A 24,013-nucleotide genomic window follows, 5' to 3' on the forward strand; every position below is an offset into this window, starting at 1 on the left:
GTAGCCCTGGTTTTCCTATTAATAAATAAATTATCTGCAATATATTTCTGCGTATTTCGCAGATTATACCCATACAAATACAAAATATCTAAATATCAAAATAACTAGCTTGTTGCGCGCACTGGATTTAAGTACGCAAAAATTTTAGAAATAGGGAATCCAATAAAACGTACCAATTTTAGTTAGCGAATGAAAATGAAATATGTACCAAATTTTAAGTTGGACCTTCAGGAACACAACTGTGAAATTCAGGAACAGAACAGATATATAGACAGACAGAGACAAATGTTATATCGTCATATCATCTTTTAACTGTCCACTGCTAAACTTAAGCCTCCCCCTCGGGGAGTTTTGCCAATAGTTGCCACGCTTGACACGCGGATTGACAACCGCAGTCAGGCTTTTGAGATATTTTAAGAGGGACGCTGCTGTCCATTCCCCGCCCTCACTAAGTCGGCTCTTACGACACCCACGGGAAAGGAAGGGGTGGCCTATTCTATGCTGGGACCACACAACAAATGTTATATAGGAACATAAAAGTACTTTTATAAATTTCTTGCATAAATCATAACTTCGAAGCAAATTAACATATTAATTATGTAATTATTATGTTAGCAGGCGATCTACTAATGAAATAAAAAACTCACCAGAGGGAGACTTTGTACAAAAGTCGATTGCTTGGGTACCTCTGTCCCATTGTATGTACAGAGGAATAACACCTGAGTCCTCAGGAATTGCAACGCATGGGGGGTATCATGGGCGAAACAGTATACTCTGTTATGTCCATGGTACTGCTCATGTGTATAGGCGACGGTTACCACTTTCCATCAGGTGGACCGTCAGCTTGTTTGCCATTCTAAGTTGTATAAAACAAAAACAAACAAGACATTTGCGTTAAATTCAAATCACTAAACATTTTTAATTTGATGATGATGGTGATATCAGCCTTTAACTGTCCACTGCTGAACATAGGCCTCCCCTTTGGGAAGTTTTGCCAGCAGTTGCCAAGCTTAGCAAGTGAATTGGCAACCTGATGTTTTAAGAGAGACGCTACTGCCCATTCCTCGACCATTAAGTTCTCTTAGTCGCTTCTTATAATATCCACGGGAATGGAAGAAATGGCCTATTCTCTGCCGAGACTTTTATTTTGCGGGATTTTTTTTTTATTAATTTTTATTAAAATTATTTTAAATACATCAATAATAACACAGACAGTTACGAGTTATTTCTCATTTTTTTTAAAACACATATTTCTGATTTAATTAGTATTTTTGCTGTACTTGACATTTGATATTCATTTAAATAGTTTTCTTTTTTGTAATGAACATAAGTAATAATATCTGAAAAGTATTTAAACGTTAACCATAATATATAAAAAAGCAAGTATGTAGATACTATTTACCTGCAATTCTTCGTCGCGTTAAATCCCAATAGTGTATTTAAAATATGTACTTAAAACATAAAAAATTAAATTACAAATGAAAACTACAAAAACCTTGAGCGGTTTTCACCAAACATCTATCCCTAATGGCTTAATTGCATCTCGGGAAAACGTCAGATAAAAAGCGAAACCAATATATTCGCCATCAAAGCCCCTAAAAACGTAGAAGCTGAAAAAAAAATACAGCCTTTTAAACGTTAAAAGGCGCCGTTTACCGCGGGCGCAAACACTTAGCTACACGTTAATTAGTAAGTAGCTAGAACGCCGTCAAAGGGAATGCATGAATACCTTGGCAGTGCTTTTAAAATTTGCCCCTCATAATTTGAAGCTCAGAGAAACCGTGGGTAAACTAATTACGTAACCAATATACGATTTTTTCGGGTTAACAAGCTGCAAACGTTTCGTGTCTTTCTAGTAAATATATGACAATGTATAGTAATAATTAATGCTTCTTTCCACTCAGGGTTTACTGGAAGAGAACTCTTACAGAGTTAAGCTCGCCTGTTGTACATCTTTATTTTATATATATATATATATATTATATGTTGTAATTTTTTCTGTGTACAATAAATAATAAATAAATATAGTTTGAAATTTTAAAGTAGTTACACGATTTATATTACTTTAAACGGATTTCTAAAAAAGGAAGTCACAATTCAACTAATTTTTTAATAACTACACTTCATCCAAAATGAGTATATTGTATGAAATATCTAAACTTTATACATTATACGTGTTTCTATCGTGAAGTAATGGTGTTTCAGTTTGAAAACATTTTTTTATGCAACTTAAAATATCAAACAAGCTGACCTGGCCACCTGATGAAAAGTAGTATCCGTCGCCTATAGACATGAACAGTATCATTGACATAACAGAGTATACTGTTTTGCCCATGATACCCCCCATGCGTTGCCATTCCTGAGGACTCAGGTGTTATTCCTCTGTACCCTGTAAATACACTGCCATATTCTACCCTTTCAACCGAAATACAGCCATGCAAACACAACTGCTTCACGGTAGAAACACGAATGGGACAGAGGTGCCCAAGTAAACGACTTTTGTACAAAGTCTCCCTCTGGTATATGTATATAAATATATGGCAATTGTAAGGCAAAGAGGTATAATATATCATATCATCTTCAATTGTCACTTTCCATCAGCAGATCCGCTGTGTCAATTTTGTATTGCACTCATAAAATAACAGTTAGAAATTAGGTTAGAATTGGAATCGGTTCCTAATAATTTGTATTAACAAATTACATTAATATCAGAAAAAATATAGATTTGTTATGTCGCTACTGTTGCAATTCAAGAGTGCGAAACGTCTCAATTCCGATATCGATCTATTGGAATTTATTTCAAGAGTAACCCCACAGGTGGACCATCAACACGTTTACCATTACAAATTCCATAAAAATTATTACCCATCAAGCTGTCTATACTGTATATTACGCCAAATATCAAGACATAGATTAAACATACACACATATAAAAAAAACATTAAGTACCGTCCTTTCTTTGTTCTCGTTCAATCTATTACCTTCAATACATCATTTATTCTTTACTAAAATTATAGCTATTGTAACATCTTATTATTTTTATCGTAACTGTGCCTACAACTTCAAGACGAATTTTATTTTCATCGTGAATATTTATATATTTCGTACTTATTTCACACAATCGCATTTAAATACGTATTGTTAGGGAAATGTAATTACATTTACTATGCAAATAATCATAGACAAATATTCACTGATTGTCTAAAATGAAACAGCATTCAGTTTTGTATTATTATAATAATAACACACTTATGTCTATTTTCTACTAAACCTACTAAATAACTATAGTTTAGTCAAGTGGCAGGTGATTTAGTAAAAATCTTTTCGAGTTTAAGACAAATATAATAACCTTTCTTACCTAGTTTACTAGTACCAGACAACTAATAAACATACACTTCAATCTATTGTTTTATACTCGTTCAAAAATACTCTTAATACTTAAAAAAAGATGTGACCATATATACAAATGTTACATGACAACTGCAACCTTCGGAGAGCTCATTTTCAGAAATAAACGCTCAGAGTACTTTAATATATGAAACATAGTTTGTACTTATAAATTACGCGTCTTGATTTTACAAAAGCTAAGTATTTTTAATAGCAAATTTATACATACTTATTCATCACAGTCTCCCATTGAGGTAGCTAGAAATAATGGAACGCAAAATTTCTCTCTTTCGCTTTCTCCACATTTTATTCATACACGTTAGCCGGTTACGGGTACTTTCAATTTGGCCCTTCTTCAGTAGGTACGTTGCCTATTTGGCCAACATACGCCCACACGTCTATGGCGGCCCCTATCCACATCTCCATTCATCCGTGCTCGGTAAACCTCTTCCATAATTCTTCTTTCATCCATAGGCTCCAAATTATGAAACCAATGCAACATCCCCTTTTTGATCTTTGTCACTACATCGTTTTTCAGTCGACATTTCTCTCTAATAACATTATTTCTCTATAGAAAATCCATTCGAGCAGCTGAGTCGTATACTCCTTAGCCCCTTGTATTATAAAAAAAACAAGTCTATCAAAGATACCATTTACAATATTATTTTGTCAAATGTCCGGAATCCTCCGGAGTCAACTTTCTATAGGAACTTCGAGTTAAATATATAAAAAAAATACATATATGAGTAAGTAATATATATTTTATTATCTTAACAGCGTCCTCGCCTGACTTAACATGGTTTTTTTTAATAATATACAGCCCATATTATAACTTTCTATATGTGAAAGAATTTTTAAAATAAATTATGTATTGTTCATAAGCTTATCCGTTACAAGTAAAAAGAATCAAGTCTTTCTTCTTTATAAATTAAGATTAAATATTTATAAAAATCCATTCATTTCAATTTATAAATGTACCTATTTAATTTTTGTTTATATTTTATTTTGCATTGTTATTTTTTTTTATACATGGCTTCATAATCGTTTAAATAACACGTGGCGCCAAATATCAGGACATACAAATGTATTTACGAGTACTCACATACCAGAAAAACATGACTCGCCTTTCCTCAGCAGCCTGTTAAAAAAGTAAGCCACCTATCCTTTGTCTTTTTTCAATGTCCTCTACCCAAAGGTTGTCTGGAAGAGATCGTAGGGGTTAAGACCGCCTTTTATATCACTTCTCATTTATATTTTCTGTATTTATTATTATTATTATTTTTTTTTTACTTTATTGCACAACAATAAAATGTAAATAAATAAGTAAATAAACAATGGAATCAAGGCAATGGTAACAGCTAGCTTATCTTTGATCCTCGTGAACAGGTGCTCCCTGTGGAATCTGGTGTACTCTGATCACTGTAAATGATTTATGTTGTTACTTTTTCCTAATTGTATGCTAATATCTTAATTTTTGTAATGCGGTACTGCTTAGTAATTTTTATTCACACTTATTCAATATTTTTGAAAAAAGCAACAGTTAAGTTTCTTGTCCGTTCTTCTCAGCCAAAATTGCCAATGAATAGACAGTGGTGTCATAAAAATATACTATTCAAAAATGTTTAAGTTCACTTGAATAAAAGATTTTTTTCTTTCTTTCAGTATAGTTATAAAAATAAAATTAAGGGCCCCGGCAAGTAAGGTACGAAACGCGAAGTGAATTATCCTCAAAACATTGCGGCTCTTCACCTCGAGTCATTAGCCGTAACAGCATTAGTTAAAGCAACGCAATTACAATTAGGCGCGCTGAACTTGACCTACAGCGAGAGGTCGATGCGCAACGCCCGCTATGCAAATAAGAAGTCGGCCGGTTCTTTGGAACGAATTGTAGCTCAATCCTCAGAAAAACCATTCAAACACCGTGGAAATTGAGAAAGCGTTCGATTGAAGTCGTTTAATCAAAACGGTTCGATTGAAGTCCGGAAATTTGTATTAATTTATTAATTGTATTATAAATGGGAAAAAATATTCAATTGGAAACTTTTTTTTATTTCTCAGTTGAGTGAATTAACAATTACGGCATATAAATTTTGAGAAGACCCAAATCAATAACAAACAACACAATTAAACACGCTGAATTTAAACTAAAGCGACAGATCTATACCTACACAACGCCTATCGCTTTATACGCAAAAAAGAAGTCAGCCGTTTTGTTTATTTGATCTGATTTGATTTCGATTGGAACAAATTATATCCCGATTCTCAAAAATCTCACAAAAATTGAGAAGTCATTTCATCGAAGTCCTGAAGTTTGCATTAATTTAAAAACAGACAAAAATGTAACAACAAACATTTTCCCCATCTAAAATAATTGATAAGTACAGAAATACAAATTTGAATAAGACTCGAGTCTTAGGCCGTAATAACATTAGTTCAAACAACGCAACTATAATTAGGAACATTGAATTTGACTTAAAAAGATCTATACGTAAAGCCCACTATACAAATATGAAGTCAGCCAGTTCTTTGATTCGATGTGGCGAACGACTTGAATTCGATTCTTGTAAAACCAAACCGTTCAAATATCGTTGAATGTGAAAGGTCGTTCGATCGTAGCCCTATAAGATGTTTGTATTGATTTTTTCTTTTTATATTAATTTTTGAACTTGTTTAACTACAATCTAATCTTAAATGATAAAGTAATCCACTCTAGCCTTGAAAGACTCTATATTAAAGTAGTTTGAACACAGACAACAGTAAAGAATTCCACTCCTTGGCTGTTCATTTAAGAAAGAATGAAGCGAAGCGCTTAGTACGAATAGGTGGATCGCCAACCATATATGAGTGAAATCGTTTTCAGCGCCTTGTTCGATTTGTTATTTCTTAATCTTTACCCTTACATCTTATTCTATATCAACTGTCTTTCATTGTCGGTAAAATTTGTTAAGTCAATGTTTCGATTGCAGCGGAAGGTGCTTTCAAAAAATTAAAACCTGAGCCCGGCGGGAACAACACGGGGTCATCGGGGGGCACGTCAGCATTATCACCAGCGCTGGGCCCGCAGCACGCCGGCCACACGCCCACTACTGCCTCGTGTCCCACGCCGGCGCGACGGCGCCATAGGACCACATTCACACAGGTACGGAATCCTTAATGTAACCTTAATAAAAATGTACATTAGTATTGAATTCGAGAGGGAAGAATAGAAAGTAAAGAAGTAAAAAAGACTAAAGCCCCTTTTTTAATGGATGGTAATGGAATGGTATCCCGTATACGCTAACGGTATACGCTGGCGGGGCACCAGTGAGGGATGATAGATGAGAATGAAAAGGCAAGTCAGTTAGCTTATCGTGATGAATGCACATGGAATTCAGCACAATAGTTTCCAGGGGGGCCACGTGGAGGTCGACCTAACTGAGTATATTGCTAGCAATGTGACATATATATATATATATATTTAATGCAAGCAACTTTAACAAAACCATAGACAATAAGGCTTATGAGACAGATATATGAGACATTTTTAGTGCACAGTTCGTGTAACCCAAAAATTTTATTCAAGTCATTTGCCGGTATATATATGTCATATACTATTATTATTAATATTTGATAATTATTTTTAATATCACTAAAGCAGCGTAAACATGATACAATGCTCTATTGAATTTATCAAACTACCTACTAAACTAGCATTAATACCAAAAAACCTTTACCTTTTCAATATCCCATCTCGTTACCTGTTTGTTAGTGGCATAATAGGCAAAACTAGCCCTTTGCCAATATTAAATAAAAGTAACTCTGTAAAAGACACTATATTACGATAAATAAAATATGTCTCTACACATTAAAACAAACATTTCTGTCAACAATTTTATTTGCCCACCAAACAAAGCGCTTAGACTGATAACGAGTCGTATAAAGAGTTTTCATTCGTCACTAAAATGATCACATAATATGATCATTTTGATTTTATTTATTAATGTTTTCGGACATAGTAATATTTCCGAAAACCTTAGTGCCATCTCATAGTGATCCGTTTCCACAGGAACAATTAGCAGAATTAGAAGCAGCATTCGCAAAATCACATTACCCTGACATTTACTGCAGAGAAGAGTTGGCGCGGACGACCAAACTGAACGAGGCTAGGATACAGGTCAGTGGCTATTTGTACCTTTTATTTCGTCTAATACCGATGTGAATTTACATACATTTTCGCAAATGTAGTAGGTTTATTACTTTCCAGCAACATAGCCTTGCTTCACTTTTTTTTTTAAATACAGTTCATAAGGTTGGTTCTATAATTAAAAGAATTTTTAAAATCATTTACGTATTTTATTAATTTATCAATTACAAACAAAAATTCACATGTTTTTATAATACAAGTATTAGTTTAGATATGTATTTTTAAAAGAAATTTTTCCCTATTGTTACACAATATCTACTGCAATTTTAAACCAATTTTAATAAACCTATTTTTTTATAGTCGACGGTATTTTCTCCCATATCGGTTACAGTTAGTTTGAAATTTATTTAAGTTGTCGTTTCTTTCAAATCTTAAATTATAAATGCTATAATAGGTTTTAGTATTTTTGTACCTTTTAAAACATATTAATATCTTTCAAAGGTCAGAATAAATATATTAAATATTTATTTTCATGCTTTATTGATTTTCCCCCTTTTTTGTATTTTCATCGATATCGGATATTATTCTTCAATACCCTTTTTTATACTTTTTTTTTATGTAAATGTGGGAATTATAATTTGTCGCCATTTATCAATTAGGAATAATGGTACAATGGAACAAATGTTCTTCACATTTAGTTATATATTAGAATAAAACATTTTTATTGAAGTATTGAAGTAAGTTTAAATCTATTATAATGTGAATAGTACAAATCTTCTTAGTTTTTACAGTTAACAATTTTAACATGATTTTGTAATTAGTAACTATAAAAATACACGAGGTGCTTACGTTTTTAAACCAATCCGATGGGAAACTACGGTGAAAATATCACAAAAATACTTCAAGCAGTTATCATAAATATGGAATTTGTTTAAAGTCAATAACGCGATATCTATTTACACATTAATAGAGACAGATCTGTCGTCAATAGGTCGTCATCATTATTTTGTTTATAAGCGAATAAACGATAATTGTCGCTTTGTAAAAGGCGTTCCATAATCTTGTTAATTTATTATATTAATTCTATAAAAAGAAAAAATATATTGGTATAAACATGTTTATTAAATTAGATAGCTACTCATTCGTAACCATCTTCTCATCTCCCAGAGAGAGACAAAAAAGTCGAATATGTAATTCATTTATATAATAAGAAATTAAAAAGGCACTACTTATTAATTAAAAGAAAAATACCCTAATTACTTTTTTTATACCACTGAGGTGGCAAACAAGCATACGGTCCACTTGATGGTAAGCGATTACTGTAGCCTATAAACGCCTACAATACCAATGGCAACGCACGTATGGCCAACCCTAAGGAAACCTCTTTACCTCTTATTTGAAGAACTCCACTCTGTAATCATTACATTTTATTAAAAATCGTATTGCAAAAAAATAAAAACTAAAACTGCCTCTACGTAGAGGTATTTGGGGTGAAAAGGACCACCCGGAACGCTTGCGAATCGTGATCAAAAAAAAAAACCTAAACTGTTTAGTCAGTACAATGTACAATATAGCGCACTCGTTCCAGTACGGAATTGTCGAAATATCAATGATGCGCGAATACTTCGATAATACAATTTGGTGCGTAGGCCGGAGGCGGATTGAATTAAAGCGCCATCTGTCCTCTTCGGCCGTATGAATACGAAATGCTTACAGTTACTCGCGACAGATCTTTATCTCAGTTTTAAAATTGCTCAATCCCTCGGGACCCTCGATATTGATTTGTCCCCGGTGCGCCTAATTTGGCGTTATATGTACATATTTTATTCCATAGCTGACTTTTAGTATTCTTGTTAATAAAATACTCGAGTGGTATACATTTTACACGTATTCCTACCAATTAGCAACTCGTTACGGTATTTCAAGTTATAATTTATTCATTGAAAATTTTATACCTCGTGTAAGTACGTGTTCAGTTACAATATTATTTTATAACTGAGTATATAAATTAATGTATAAGCCAGTATTATTCAAAGACACAAAAATTCTAATAAGCCATGTTGTAACTATTGGTACAGCATTAATAATTAGCGTTAATTAAACTGACACATTATCCAGAAAAAAAATCTCACAAGGAATTTCCGTGTACAATACCAAAGGTTTGAATAATATAATAAAATTGTATATTAAATTAACTATATCTACCGAGAATCAAAAGCGGGACTTCGATTATGCAAAGAAATTTGTAAAAAAAATACAATCTAATTAAGAATATCTCATTTTAAAGCCGATTCAGAATGCGAGATCATGTTTATTGTATCGCTAGATGATTTAGTATATACTATGTATAGTTATTTATATATGTACTTTATGTGATTTGTGTGTAATTTTTTTTGTAAGTATATTATTCTATATGTTTGTATATTTATTTATCATAAATTGTTATCTCTTAAAATATTTATTTCATTCACTATTTTTTTTTAAATCTGTACACCGCCATTTGCTCTCTCTGTTTGGCGTGGCGGTTGACTGGTAGAGAATACCATCAGGCATTAAGTCCGCCATGTAGACATTGTTCAATGTGTGCAAAAGTATAAAAAAATAAATAAAATAAATAAATGATGATGAAGGTATCTTGTCTTCAATAGAATACCAAATTTTCTGTGGGTCAAATCGAATGGGACAAAGAATGCCCATCTAGGTCTAGAACCTTATTGTGGCATGCCTCAAAATCTAAAGTTCAGACATCTCAAACTCATAAGCTTAAAAATAGCAAATAATATCTGGCTCTTATTAACAGAATTAAATCACTAGAAAGCATTAAGAAGTTACCATATAATTACTCTAAAAAATATAACTCTTTTGAGAAAAAATAACATGTGTGTATTAACAAGGGCTCTCTCTGGATACTGCTAACTTAACAAGCACATGGTCCAACTAGGCTTATGCCCAAAAAATGTAAGATTTTGCACAATGAGGAAGAAACGCCGCAACACTTATTTGTGGGGCTGTAGCACACTCATACATTTACGATATATCTCCTTTGGAAAATACACTTTATATACTAAGGAAACAAAACACATCGCTACAAAGAACATCTTGAAATCCCTATCACTAATAGGAATTAGCAGCGAACTTGTATAAAAAGGGTGAGCATAAAAGATTATAGAAAAAACGCAGTGTCACAGATTTTTCTTCGTCTCCCAATAATAATAATAATAATCCTATACAATATATTTTGTGTTTTAAGAATAAATAAATAAATAAAGTATGTTTTTTTTTTCTAATTTAACAGAAACACAAAAATAAGAAGAAACCTTTTGTATTCCACAAGCAGTTATTAAGATCAACACTCTCTTTAAATCGACATTATTACCTTCATATTACGCGTGATATTTTATTCACCGTTTTGTTTGCCGTTGGCCCATCAAGTACACCAAAGTACACAATTACATATTCTTTCGAAAGCAATGAGTGACAAAGTTCTGTTAAGAAAATGAAAGGTTTCGCGAAACGAGGTTACAAAAGAGCACAACATACCTGCTACGGTTAAAAGCTTGTGAAATGCGTGTAGGCGACCGTATTATTATACATATAGGTACATATATAGCTATATAAATCATCGAACATGTGTGGATATGTATAGGGTTGCCATTCGTCTGTATTTTCCCGGACTTGCCCTCATTTGAAGGGCGTCGGAGCGTCCAAGCGGGATTTCATATACAGTGGCTTTATCAAAAATTTCAAATTAGTTTTATATTATCTTAAACAAATGTTATTGCATCGATGAAGTATATTAATTTCAACAGCAAACGTTTAGGTTTTAAGCTCAAACCTCAGAGATTTTATGCTTCTTATTCTGGGCGATCTACTGCGCCATGAAATGTAATTTCGCGTGTTTAAACCAAAATTTCCTCCGAAACACGTTCATTTCAAAATTCAATCAGTGGACGAATAATAAGATATCGTTCATCATAAACCATACTACTACCTGGTATATCCAAATCACCAAAATTGAAACATTCTGACAGCATTTCTTTCGTGATTTTAGCATCGAGTCCGTATTTCATCCGACTCTGAAATTTCGGGCATATTTTTGTGGTGGATGGGCTGATTTGTTAATTTCACAGATGGCAACCCTAAATAATATGTATAGCTAAGTGTACAAGGTAAGTGCGAGTATGGTGTGTTCGTGCACGCGCGCCGTAGGAGGCTATTAACGTTTAGGCGACGCTACATAAGAATGTAAACGTTAAAGACGACAGCAACGTCGAGCTCCCTCCTTCTAGAGGAAATTTCGATATAAAAATACGAGAGTCGGCTGGCGTGGGAGGGGCATGGGAGGGCGGTGGGGGAGGGTGGCCCCTGAGGCATTGCAATCCCATCAAATGGATCCGTAACGAAGTTAGCCGTTCATCCTCCCCGCGCGCCCCTCGACATTGTCTCTGCCCTCAAATGAATTCTACAATTGGAAATAAGAAAATGTTTTGTTGGATCCCCGTGCTTTTTCAGTTTAAAGGCGACCGTTTTCTTCGGATAACTCGACGCGCTCTCAGGAAAATAGGTATCTATCTATCGCTTTTGTTGTGAGCCAACATAATGTTTTATTTAGGAGACGGATCTTTACCGAATTAAGTTATAGGTCTCTTAAAATTCTTGCTCTCACGAGTGTAATAAACGTCTCGGAATACATATTCATTATCTGTTTCGCTTCTTATTTAATGTAATATTATATTTTAGTTTTATTTATTTATTTAAAGGAACACCAACAACATATTGCATTATAACATATATAACAAACATTAAATACAAAACAATATTAATACACATGCCTATTTATATAATATTATGCACAGCATTTACTTTTAAAATAATTATATGTGCACATTCATATTCATATTTGTTGCCTCTTAAAGCCTCGATGGCTTAACCAATCCCTATGACATTTGGATGGCTACTTTTTATCCTATAATCACATTAAGCTACTTTTTTGTAATGACAAAGGAGATGACGACCCACCTAATGAAAAGAGGTAACCGTCGCCTATAGACATGAACAGTAAATATGTGTGGCAAACAAGCTGACGGCCCACCTGATGGAAAGTGGTAACCGTCGCCTATAGACATGAGCAGTACCGCGGACATAACAGAATATAGTGTGTCACACATGATACCCATCATGCGTTGCCATTCCTGAGAACTAAGGTGTCTGTACCCTGTAATTTCATTGTTATATGAATGCCCACCCTTCAAACAGAAACACAACAGCAACTTTACGTAGGTATACACAGTTTATAATTCATATTATTATTTTTAAATCTTATTTTTTACACTATCAATTCTTCTAAAATTCTTTCTTCTTCATTCTTAAGTATTTATTCAATTAAAAAAAAATCATATAATACAAAATAACTTCCATTTGAAGTCAATCGATAATCCCATTTTCATAAAATTCTAGTAATATTTTATTTGCTCCATTCACAATATCTTACATTGAAAATTATTTATTTATTTATATGCTTTTGTATATTCACTTATAGTAGAGATTTTTTTTTTAATGGATGATAATGGAATGGTAATGCCTGCGCTAATAGTAAACGCTGGCGGGGCACTAGTGAGAGATGATAGGTGCGAATGAAAATACAAGTCAGTGATAGCCCATCCTGATGAATACACCTGGAATTCAGCACGATGGTTTCCAGAGGGAACCACGGGGAAGTCGACCTGATAGGGTATATTGTTAGAAATGGGACAGACAGTCTGCATTACCAATAAACCCTTTCCAAGATATATATATATATCTTGGATATTAGGTTACAGCAAAAATGTACACAGACAGACTTACCCCTAAAGGGATTTTTTTCATTCATATTTGAGAATCCGAAAGGACAAAGTGTCTATAGGTTTTGTATATAAAGCATAACGTGTACGGTGCAAAAATAATACAATAAATTATATTAACATTACAAAAAAAAACCAATCGTTCACCAACTAGGAAATGACTGTTTTCTATTACAACGCGCCACGGACGGATGTCGGTTGCTACGCGAAAAAACTAATATCCCATTTATGTTCCCCTTCCAACATAAATGTACTAAACGATACGTAAGTACATATATAAATTGTCATAGGGTTGTTAGGTATAGGGTGTATCGGTTTATTTATATGGAGAGTGCGTGCGGGGGCGCGCCGCTCGCCACCCCTCCCTGTTGGGCGCCTCCCACCCTCTCCCTCTAATCAGCTCTAATCACCATATCAAACGACGCACGCTCTCATCCCATCCCGTCCCATCCGCGTTGACAACACACAGATTAGAAGCTCGTGTGTTTTAGTCGTTGTTTTGTTGTTTCACGTATAAAGATGTAGATACTGCGAACATAATTAGGGTACCATTATAATCTGATACTGACATTCACCCGTGACTTCATTGGTTAAAAATTAACATATCAGAAAAGGTATCAAGATTCAAGTAAGGTATCTCTTAAATACAAATAATTAAATTGCAATAATTAATTAGTAATTGAAAATTGTCAAAGATTGACAATTTAAAAGCGCTTGTAAACAAAACTATTTGAATAAAAGTTATTTCTATTCTTTTCTATTCTATTCTATAAAAGCTTTTGCATTTGTAATTATATTTTGCAATTAGATTTGTTATTACAATTTTCTTAATAATAATACATTCTTTATTCAAGTTGCCAGGATCCGTACTATTTTTATACAAATTATAATTACCTTCTTAATCTACTTTTATTTAATTAAATCATGACTAACTGTGTTTTTAACCGTGACCAAATTATAATAATAATATTTATTTGTGAACAAACATGGTAATTACATTGGTATAGTCATTGAAGTACAAGCGTGTTACGCCAGAGGTTGGCATGCAAAATATTTATAATTAATAAAAGCATAGATAATAATATATAAGAAATTAACAATGTCTAAATGATTTAAATATAAAAAGTTAATTCGAGTATTAACTTATTATATTTAAAACTAACTGTATCTCGTGGTTTTACCCCTGTGAATCAGTTTTAATTTCTTATGTGCCAAGTTAATATATAACTTACCCGTATACCAAATTTCATTAAAATCCGTTCTATAGTTTTTGCGTGAAAGAAAATATAGTATTGTTAATCTTTCACGCATCCACGAATATGTATTTAAACTTAGAAAGCGAGATCTTGTATCTACAAGAAGATTAAAAATATATTTTAAAACAATTGTTAATATTAGTTTACAAGTGTCGTAGATATCGTATTATACCTACTTTTTTTTCAAGTCGCTTTTAAACCCCAACAAATTAATTTTTATCTCTAAATAAAGATCTAGCAATACATATATAATAATGAGCAGTGAGGAAGTGAAAAACAAATATACATTTTGAACTTACACGGTTAAAGGTTAAAGTTTTTGCAACTTGACACATTATAGGAACGATTATTAGAATAAAATTGAAATTATCTTTCTTCGAATAGACTCGTTTACAAGCCCTATTAAGTCGCCATTTTTTTGTATTCTACTGCTAAGTTCGTAATGTTGTTGTCTACTGAGAAGAAACCAGTCGTTATTTTTTCTGTTTTTGCTGCAATTATACTTAAACAGGACTCTTGTATTTACTCTTCATAAGAACATTGTAACAACTCTATATTATGTACATGAATGTATTATAATAAATAAATAAAATAAAAACTTAATTTTATTTTCTACCAGGTCTGGTTTCAAAACCGGCGCGCAAAGTATCGTAAGCAAGAAAAGCAGTTGCAAAAAGCGCTAGCGCCAGCGGTGCTGCCCGGCTGCAACGGCATGATGCGCAACATCCAGGGCTACAGGGGCTACCAGCCTTACCCACACCCCAACACCATCAACAGATATCCCCAGGTAATATCGATTTATGCAAATGTAAACATAATTAGTAACGGGTTAATGTGTCACCCCAACTTTCTTATATAGATATTTTCTTTGTTTGTTATTTAGTATAAAAGTTCATATTTATCCCATATTAATTGTCAATTGTAATAATAAGTCATCATTACCAATCTCGTCATATCAATACTTCCCACAATACGTATAATTTTAAAACAACTGCACATATTTGGCAAATTCTTTTTTTTTTTGTATTTGTAATTAACATTCACAGTAAGTTCCTATGTATAATAATTACAATTACAAAAAAGTATATTAAAAATTATACATGGGTTATAACAAAATTTATTTTATTTTCATAGGCTCAAAGTTTTCACAAAGGTTCAAAGTTTTAGTTCTATCGTTTTAATTATTTCTTATGCAAGAACCCAGTAAAAGTAATGTAAATTTTAATATAATTTCAAATAAAATTATATTTTTTCCTACATTTCCAATTTTAATTACCATCTTGACATGAAAAATCTTTAAGGTTTTTTTTTATACAACTTAGAATGGCAAACAAGCTGACGGCCCACCTGATGGAAAGTGGTGACCGTCACCTATAAACATGAGCAGTACCATTGACATAACAGAGTATACTGTTTCGCCCATGATACCCATGCGTTGCCATTCCTGAGGATTTAGGTATTATTCCTCTGTACCCTGTAAATTCACGCCATATTCCATCATTCAAACCGAAACACAGCCATGCCACACCACAGCCACGGTTGAAACACGAATGGGACAAAGGTACCCAAGCAATCGACTTTTGTACAAAGTTTCCCTCTGGTTATTATAAACCATCCATCATTACTAACTTTCACATCTGTATTATTAATCCTATTAATTATACAACATATCCAATGACGTCTATCATAGATCGCCTAGTAATTGCAGTATGTTATAGTATAAATTCGTTGACTACCTACGATGCACAATCAGAATCATTTGCAACATAAACGCATGTCGGTAACGACCACAATTCACGGCTGTCTCTGCGCGGTATCCATCAACAGACCTCATTACGTATTGACACGATTTCTCATCTCACTAAAATAATCCTAAATTGTTTGTTTAATAATGCAAATTGTATTAATAATTATTAAGTTTGACTTTATGTTTATCTTCACGACTTTGAAATGCACTGCCTGAAGGTATCCATCCGAGAGCCTCCAAATAAATTCATTTTCAAAAAAGTTCATGTTTACCTTTCGAGCAATAATAATAACAATAATGATAGCCAGTCATCGTCTTTTATATTTTAACTTTAACAATATTTTAATTTTTCAACTGCATAGTCTGTAATTTTTTATTGGAATATTTATAATATGTTCTGGTATTATATTGCATAAATATATAATAAGTACGTATTTTTTCTGTTTGAATCTGAGCATTTACCAGAGGAAAACTGCAAAAGTCATTTGCTTAAACACCTCTGTCCCATTCATATTTCTACCATGAAGCAGTTGTGTTTGCTAGGAATGGGGCCCTTAGTCTCTATTACTTAAATCCCTTCCCCTCTTGGTTTGAAGGGTGGGATATGGCAGTAAATTTACAGGGTACAGAGGAATAACACCTGCGTCCTCAGGAATGGCAACGCATGGGGGTATCTTGGGCGAAAGTATACTCTATTATGTCCATGGTACTGCTCATATCTATAGGCGACGGTTACCACTTACTATCAGGTGGACTGTCAGCTTGTTTGTCATTCTAAGTTGCATATTTATATTTTATATATTTATTTAGTTCGGCGTATAGGTCCCGCCATAGAATAGACCAGCCCTTCCTTTCCCGTAGGTGTCGTAAGAGGCGATTAAGGGCTTTTATAGTTGAGAAATAGGCAGCAGCGTCCCTCTTAAAACATCACCAATAGCCTAACTGCGGTTGTTAACCCACCTGCCAAGTATGGCAACTACTGGCAAAACCCTCTCTTATAGGGTAAGCCTATGTTTAGCAGTGGACATTTAACGGCTTATGAAATATTTTAATAATAATAGAACATATTGTTGACCAATTTTTCCATACACAACCATAATTATTTAACCTGATCATAATCAACATGCTATTAAAGCGGCCGTCGCGCTCTGTAACCTAACGTATCCCAGATAATTTAGCGAGCCACCACCGTGCCATTAACTAAAGTGTTAATCGTTATAAAACGGCGGCATTTTAATGCATCTAATTATTGTAAAGTGAGAAAACTTTTTGAACTGATCCATATTAGCCCTTAAATACGTGAAGTTTCAAATTTGATACCAGGGTTATAAATCGCATTGGGCGCCTACAATCAATTTTATTTTAATTTATTTATTTATTTAACTCTTTATTGCACCATAAATAAAAATATACAATGACAAGTGAATAATTTAAATGAAATACAGTAACATAAATACAGATTGAAATATACACATAAAGGTACAAAAGGCGGTCTTATCGCTAGGGCTATAAAGAGCTAGGCTATATTTAACTGTTTATATCTTACCAATTTATTTTTTTAATAAATATATAAAAATATCGTTTTATTTTCCCCATTAGTAAACACAGTAAAGGGCACACTTATATATTTTTTAATTTGATTTAAAAAATCAGGCTTTTAAGGGTTAATCTAAACCGGATATCTCTGTCTCTTTCTATCTACAATGAAACACACTTAAAACACACTAATTACCATAAAATTCTTACAAATTCTTACTAATATTGGAAATAAGAAATTCAATTAGTTCGTATGTTACCTTATAGCGTTTTAACGGCTTTACCAATAAGTATGGAGTTAGATATACAGATACTATTGTATATGGGATGGAGCCTTCTCCATCCTAAAAGTAACCCATGTACTACTTTTTATTTATTTATTACATAATTATATATTTTTGTATACGATAATTTCTATATAATAGTGCGCCACCTACCCTTTGTCTTTTTCTCGATGTCATCTACCTAAAGGTTGTCTGGAAGAGATTGCATAGCGATAAGGCCGCCTTTTATATCACTTCTCATTAATATTTACTGTATTTGTTATTTATTTTTTTACTTGGTGCAATAAAGTGTAAAATAAATACTGTCATTTGGATTCATACTACATAGATAAATATAGAACAAATTAATACATATGTACCTTTTAGACTTTGTAATTAGAGCGTAAAAGATAGACATCCTATTAGGACTGGACGAGAGGTTGTTTTAAATGTTAATAGGTCTTATTTTATTTGAGCTTTTTTAATAATTTAAATAATTTAACCAAATTTATTTTTATTTTATATTATATATGACGATAATTTATATTAAATTATAATACTGACATTGAATAGTAATTAAATATAATGACAATAATTTATCCCAAACAGTGAACATGTCTCAATCACGCGGAAAAAGTCGCGGGTACAGTTTTTTTTTTTTTTTTGCAACATAGAATAGCAAACTAGCTGACGGCCCACCTGATGGAAAGTGGTAACCGTCGCCTATAAACTTGAACAGTGCCATAGACATAACAGAGTATACTGTTTCGCCCATGATACCCCTCACGCGTTGCTATTCCTGAGGACTTAAGTGTTATTCCTCTATACCTTGTAAATTCACTGCCATATCCCACCCTTTCAACCAAAATAAAGCCATGCAAACACAACTGCTTCACGGTTGAAACACGAATGGGACAGAGGTGCCAAAGCACCACCAGAGGGAGACTTTTGTACAAAGTCTCCCTCTGGTTATTATAAACCATCCATCATTACTAACTTTCACATCTGTATTATCAATCCTGTTAATTATACAACATATCCAGTGACGTCTATCATAGATCGCCTAGTAATTGCAGTTAGTTATAATAGCAAACGACTTTGCTTGAGCAGCAAACGACTTTTGTACATAATCTTCCCTCTGGTAAAGTTAGTTATTATATAACAGTGATCTTTAGCACAATAAGCTAAACGTTCCATAATAATTCATGCCTGTGGTAATTAATAGCCAAGTATGTAATTAATATCCTTTTAAACGATTCTGTCATATCATTAAGTACTAATAATAAAAAAAACCTTCTATAAAGAACACTAGGATCTTTTAGTAAGTTTCATTTTTGACGCTGATCATGTCTTTAAAGGCTTCAAAGCTTTTTCAGTATTTTTTAAATACTTCTATAATGTCCTTTGATTAATAATAATAATTGAGGTCATTGCTCCGTACGCGCACAATGCTTCTGGCATTGCAGGCGTTTATAGACTACAGTAACCGCTTACCATTAGGTGGATCGTATGCTTGTTTGCTACCTCAGTGTTATTTATTTATTTATTTAACTCTTTATTGCACCATAAATAAAAATATACAATGACAAGTGAATAATTCAAGTGAAATAGAGTAACATAAATACAGATTGAAATATACACATAAAGGTACAAAAGGCGGTCTTATCGCTAAGGCAATCTCTTACAGACAACCTTTGGTTAAAGGAGAACAGATAGATGTGGGCAGGTGGCGCAAGAGTGAATTAATAATTTTTCGTGCTTAAAATACAAAAACCTGTAATGCACAAAAATATTAAATACATATAATTTATTAAACTACTTACTATAACAATATTAATATATAGTGGTATAAGAAAATACTCTCATTCAATTACTATAAAGTCATTTAAAATTGTTTGTATTTTAACAACTTAAGAGAATTTTTTTATGGTTTGCTATACAGTATTTAAGGCATCCTGTCCTCACTATTGGATACGGGGAACGGAATGCCAATACAACAGGGTACATGGTGGGCGCAATTTAGACGCAATATTTGAGGAGCATTAGGAAGGTAAATGAACGGCCGGATACTGCAACAAATGAATATGTGGTCTGCCTCCGAACTGGCGACCTCTGCTGTCTACTGGTCTCCAATACGAGGGACTTAGACTTAAGAGCATTTATTATTTTTACTTAAGGGGGACCTTCGTAAAAAACTGCCAATTTTCAAAAACAATTGAAGGTTTTCCTATATAACGTATTCTATGATTAGCGTTTAAGTTCGATAGCAGAGTACTATTATATATAGTCAAACAGAATAAAAAATCTCTCTTAAACGATTACTATGAAATGTATATCAAATACACGTATTAAATAAAACAAAGAGGGACATAGGCTATTTTTTTGTCCAGGTCACGTAAATAAGGTCGCGAGTAAAGGCTAATTTAAAATAAAAAAGCACACAATAAAAATCTTAATTAATATCGTTATTTATACCACAAATAATATAATGCTATTTTTTTTATATTTTATTGGCACATAAAACAGATAAAAAAACTTAAATAATAGTTACATTTGTGATTCGGCTAGGTTATAATCCATTTACATTATGTGCACAGCTTGAGTAATTCATGGAAAACAAACACATAAAATAAAGAAAATACTTAAAATGTTATATAAATATATAAAAGATAAAACTATATAAAAAAAAACATATTTTCAATCATATTACAAAAAATATTACTATATACTAGTATTGGGTTACTAGTAGTAACTTGTACACAATTTAACAATATCTCGTGTTTCCAGCACCACGGAAGCTACGAGGAGCTGCAGAAGGACATATTCTCGCTGTCACAGATGGGCGGCGGCTCGTACCCCATGCCGCAGGGTTTTTCTATGGGACACAGCGCCAATATGAGCGCTGTCGGCATGCGACAGGATACTATGGGTTAGTATAATCCTTACTAATATTATTAATGTGAAAATGCCTTTATTTGTTACCTTATACGCCTTAACGGTTTAGCCAATTATAATGAAATTTGTTATGCACATACTATGTATAAAGGAGGGGAAAGAGATTGTTAGTAATGGGGTCAAACAGCCCCATTATTAGCAATATACCCTATCAGGTCGACCTCCACGTTATTACCCCTGGAAACCATCGTGTTTAATTCTAGTTGAATTCGTTAGGATGGGCTAACTGACCTGCTTTCATCCTCATCTATCATTTCTCACTGGTGCCCCGCCAGCATATACCGATAGCGCAGGCGGGGTTACCATGCCATTATTACCCATTAAAAATAACTATATGGAATAGAAAAGGATATATTTTTTATCCCGGTCAGTATACATAATATCCCGGTCACGCGTACGAAGTCGCATGTAAAAGCTAGTATTTCTATAAATTTATTACATTACTTAATCATATTTGAAGATTTATTAAAAAAAAACTTGGCGTATTAATCTAATAACCGCTTGATTTTATAGCAGTGCAATTTTATACTTTTTTAAAGTTCTGTGCCAAGACGGTACAAAGACGGGACTATGCGTCCGTCCGACTTTCACATGGTTATTTCTTAACATTTAGCAATGCCTTGAAATTTAAATTTGGAATAGTTTTAGATATTGTTGGCCCAAATGTTGCAAAAAAAGAATTTAATACAATAACATAAAATATTTTTATTTTCTTTAATCTTCGAAATTTCGATTCTGCTACTTGTCCTATCATTTAAAAAGGCTACATTTGTTTATTCTAAAATCATTTTTAATCTATTTTTATACCACGTATTACTAAATGTATTTAATACATTACACTACAAGCAACGGTTATCACTTTCCATAAGGTGGGTCGTCTTTTGAAGCCGCAAATAAAATATAAAAAACTTACTGAGCTATAAATTCAATTCATACTATAATAAAGGGTAGACAGCAGGCGTCCGGTGTGGCCGCTTTCATCAAGTTTCCATTAGAGCTGCGAAGACAATTAAAAAGTTGGTATCGCGCCGGCTGATCATCGCAGCAGTGTTATTATACAAATACTTCATAAAATAATGAGAAAACTCAACTATCTATAAAGCTAAATGGTATCAAAAAACATGAAAATATTTAATTAGCTAACGGCCCGTCCCGACGTCGCACGGATGGACATTTTTACAGTTTAAAAAGTGACCATTAAGGCTGCACACGCGACGGAAACTTAATAATGGAGTAACTTCTCCCGTTTTCCTAACATTTCCCTTCACTGCTCTGCTCCTATTAATCGTAGCGTGATGAAAAGTACACTATAACCTGCCCAGGAGTATGAAGAATAATTGTACTAAGTTTCGTTAAAATCCGTCGAGTAGTTTTTGTTTCTATAACGAACATACAGACAGAGAGACAAAAATTTTACTAATAGCATTTTTGGCATCAGTATCGATCACTAATCACCCCCTGATAGTTATTTTGGAAATATATTTCATGTACAGAATTGACCTCTCTACAGATTTATTATAAGTATAGATTATATTTATTTCATATAATCATCGTACCGGCCCTTAACTATCCACTGCTGAACATAAGCCTCCCCTTGGGGGTTTTTGCCAGTAGTTGCCACTCTTGGCAAGCGGATTGGCAATCGCAGGTAGGCTTTAGAGATGTTTTAAGAGGCATGCTGTTTCCCATTTCTGGACCATTAAGTTCCCTTAGTCATTTCTTACGACGCCTATAGGAAAGAAAGAAGTGGCCTACTTTATGCCGGGACTAATTTTAAGTCCAGATTGGTACTTATATATTATATATCTAACAAATCGATACCCTAAATATTAAATTGTTCATAAGTACGCAACTAATTAATAAATCATTTGAATGCCAGCTAAGTTTAGTAACTCAATGACGGTTGAGTATGCAGGCGGAGATTGCTAATTTGTGCTCCTCAACTCAAGACACGAAATATGATAAATTAATACAAGTAAATACGCACTTGTATAACTTAGTTAAGCAAAGACAAGTTTTAACTTTAGTTATGTGTGTAACTTGCAATTTATTAACAATGGTATTGTAATAATGTACAAGTGGAACAAATTAAATTACAGAGAATAGAGGAATAACACCATAATGCAGATACCGACGCGTGGTGTCACAGTATATTCTGTGACGTCCATTGCACTGTTTACATCTTTAGGCAACGGTTATCACTTTCCGTTACATTAACTGTCAGGTTATTTGCTACTCTAATAATAATAAAGTCATCTTCAAATTTTAACAAATAAAAGAATGCGTTTAGCACCACTTTAATCACAATCTCTTTGAATTAAAATGTAAAATGCAATCGTTCACAATTTACGCAGATATCGCCTAACAATACTTAAAAAATAATAACATACAAGAAAATAGTCAAATTGAGAAACATTTTCTTTTTTCAAGTTGGTTAAACAGAAGACTTCAAGAAGACGCCGATTTACTGACTGACCCATATATCAATGCACAGCCGAAACTGCTGAAGAATTTTGCAGAAATAAAAATCCTATTCTTTATATCCATATAACGTACGTGAACAATAAGAACAAAAAAATTCAATCCCTAAAGGAATAAAAAATTTAATTTCTAAAATCCATGCATACGAAGTCACGCAAAAACTAGTTATCTATATACCAACTTTGCCACATAACTAAAACATATTTAACATACATGATATTTTTTTTTTTAATTTACGCAAGCAAAACCACAAGTCACGGCTAGTGTCCTACAAAAAAGATTACGCGACATCTTATCAACAAAAAAAAAACCTAATACTACGCCTATTTCTGCAAAGCGATAGAGCGTGAAACAGCCGAGCCTCGGGACATTCCTGCGTAGGAAAAAAGTGGATGGAAGCGAGGCATCGCACCGTAGATATTCTA

General features: G+C 33.1%; 1 protein-coding gene across 1 annotated transcript in view; it reads left to right on the forward strand.

Moving 5' to 3' along the window:
• LOC113520928 (homeobox protein unc-42) overlaps positions 1 to 24,013 on the forward strand; it is a 49,988-nt gene that overhangs the window by 20,527 nt on the left and 5,448 nt on the right. Inside the window, exons 2-5 of the mRNA XM_052894395.1 lie at positions 6,354 to 6,526; positions 7,433 to 7,540; positions 15,226 to 15,393; positions 20,940 to 21,081. Coding sequence (XP_052750355.1) covers positions 6,354 to 6,526; positions 7,433 to 7,540; positions 15,226 to 15,393; positions 20,940 to 21,081 — 591 coding nt within the window. The remainder of the gene's footprint in view (positions 1 to 6,353; positions 6,527 to 7,432; positions 7,541 to 15,225; positions 15,394 to 20,939; positions 21,082 to 24,013) is intronic.

The sequence above is a fragment of the Galleria mellonella genome, unplaced genomic scaffold (assembly GCF_026898425.1).
Source record: "Galleria mellonella isolate WM207_F2 unplaced genomic scaffold, CSIRO_AGI_GalMel_v1 utg21, whole genome shotgun sequence".
Taxonomy (NCBI): domain Eukaryota; kingdom Metazoa; phylum Arthropoda; class Insecta; order Lepidoptera; family Pyralidae; genus Galleria; species Galleria mellonella.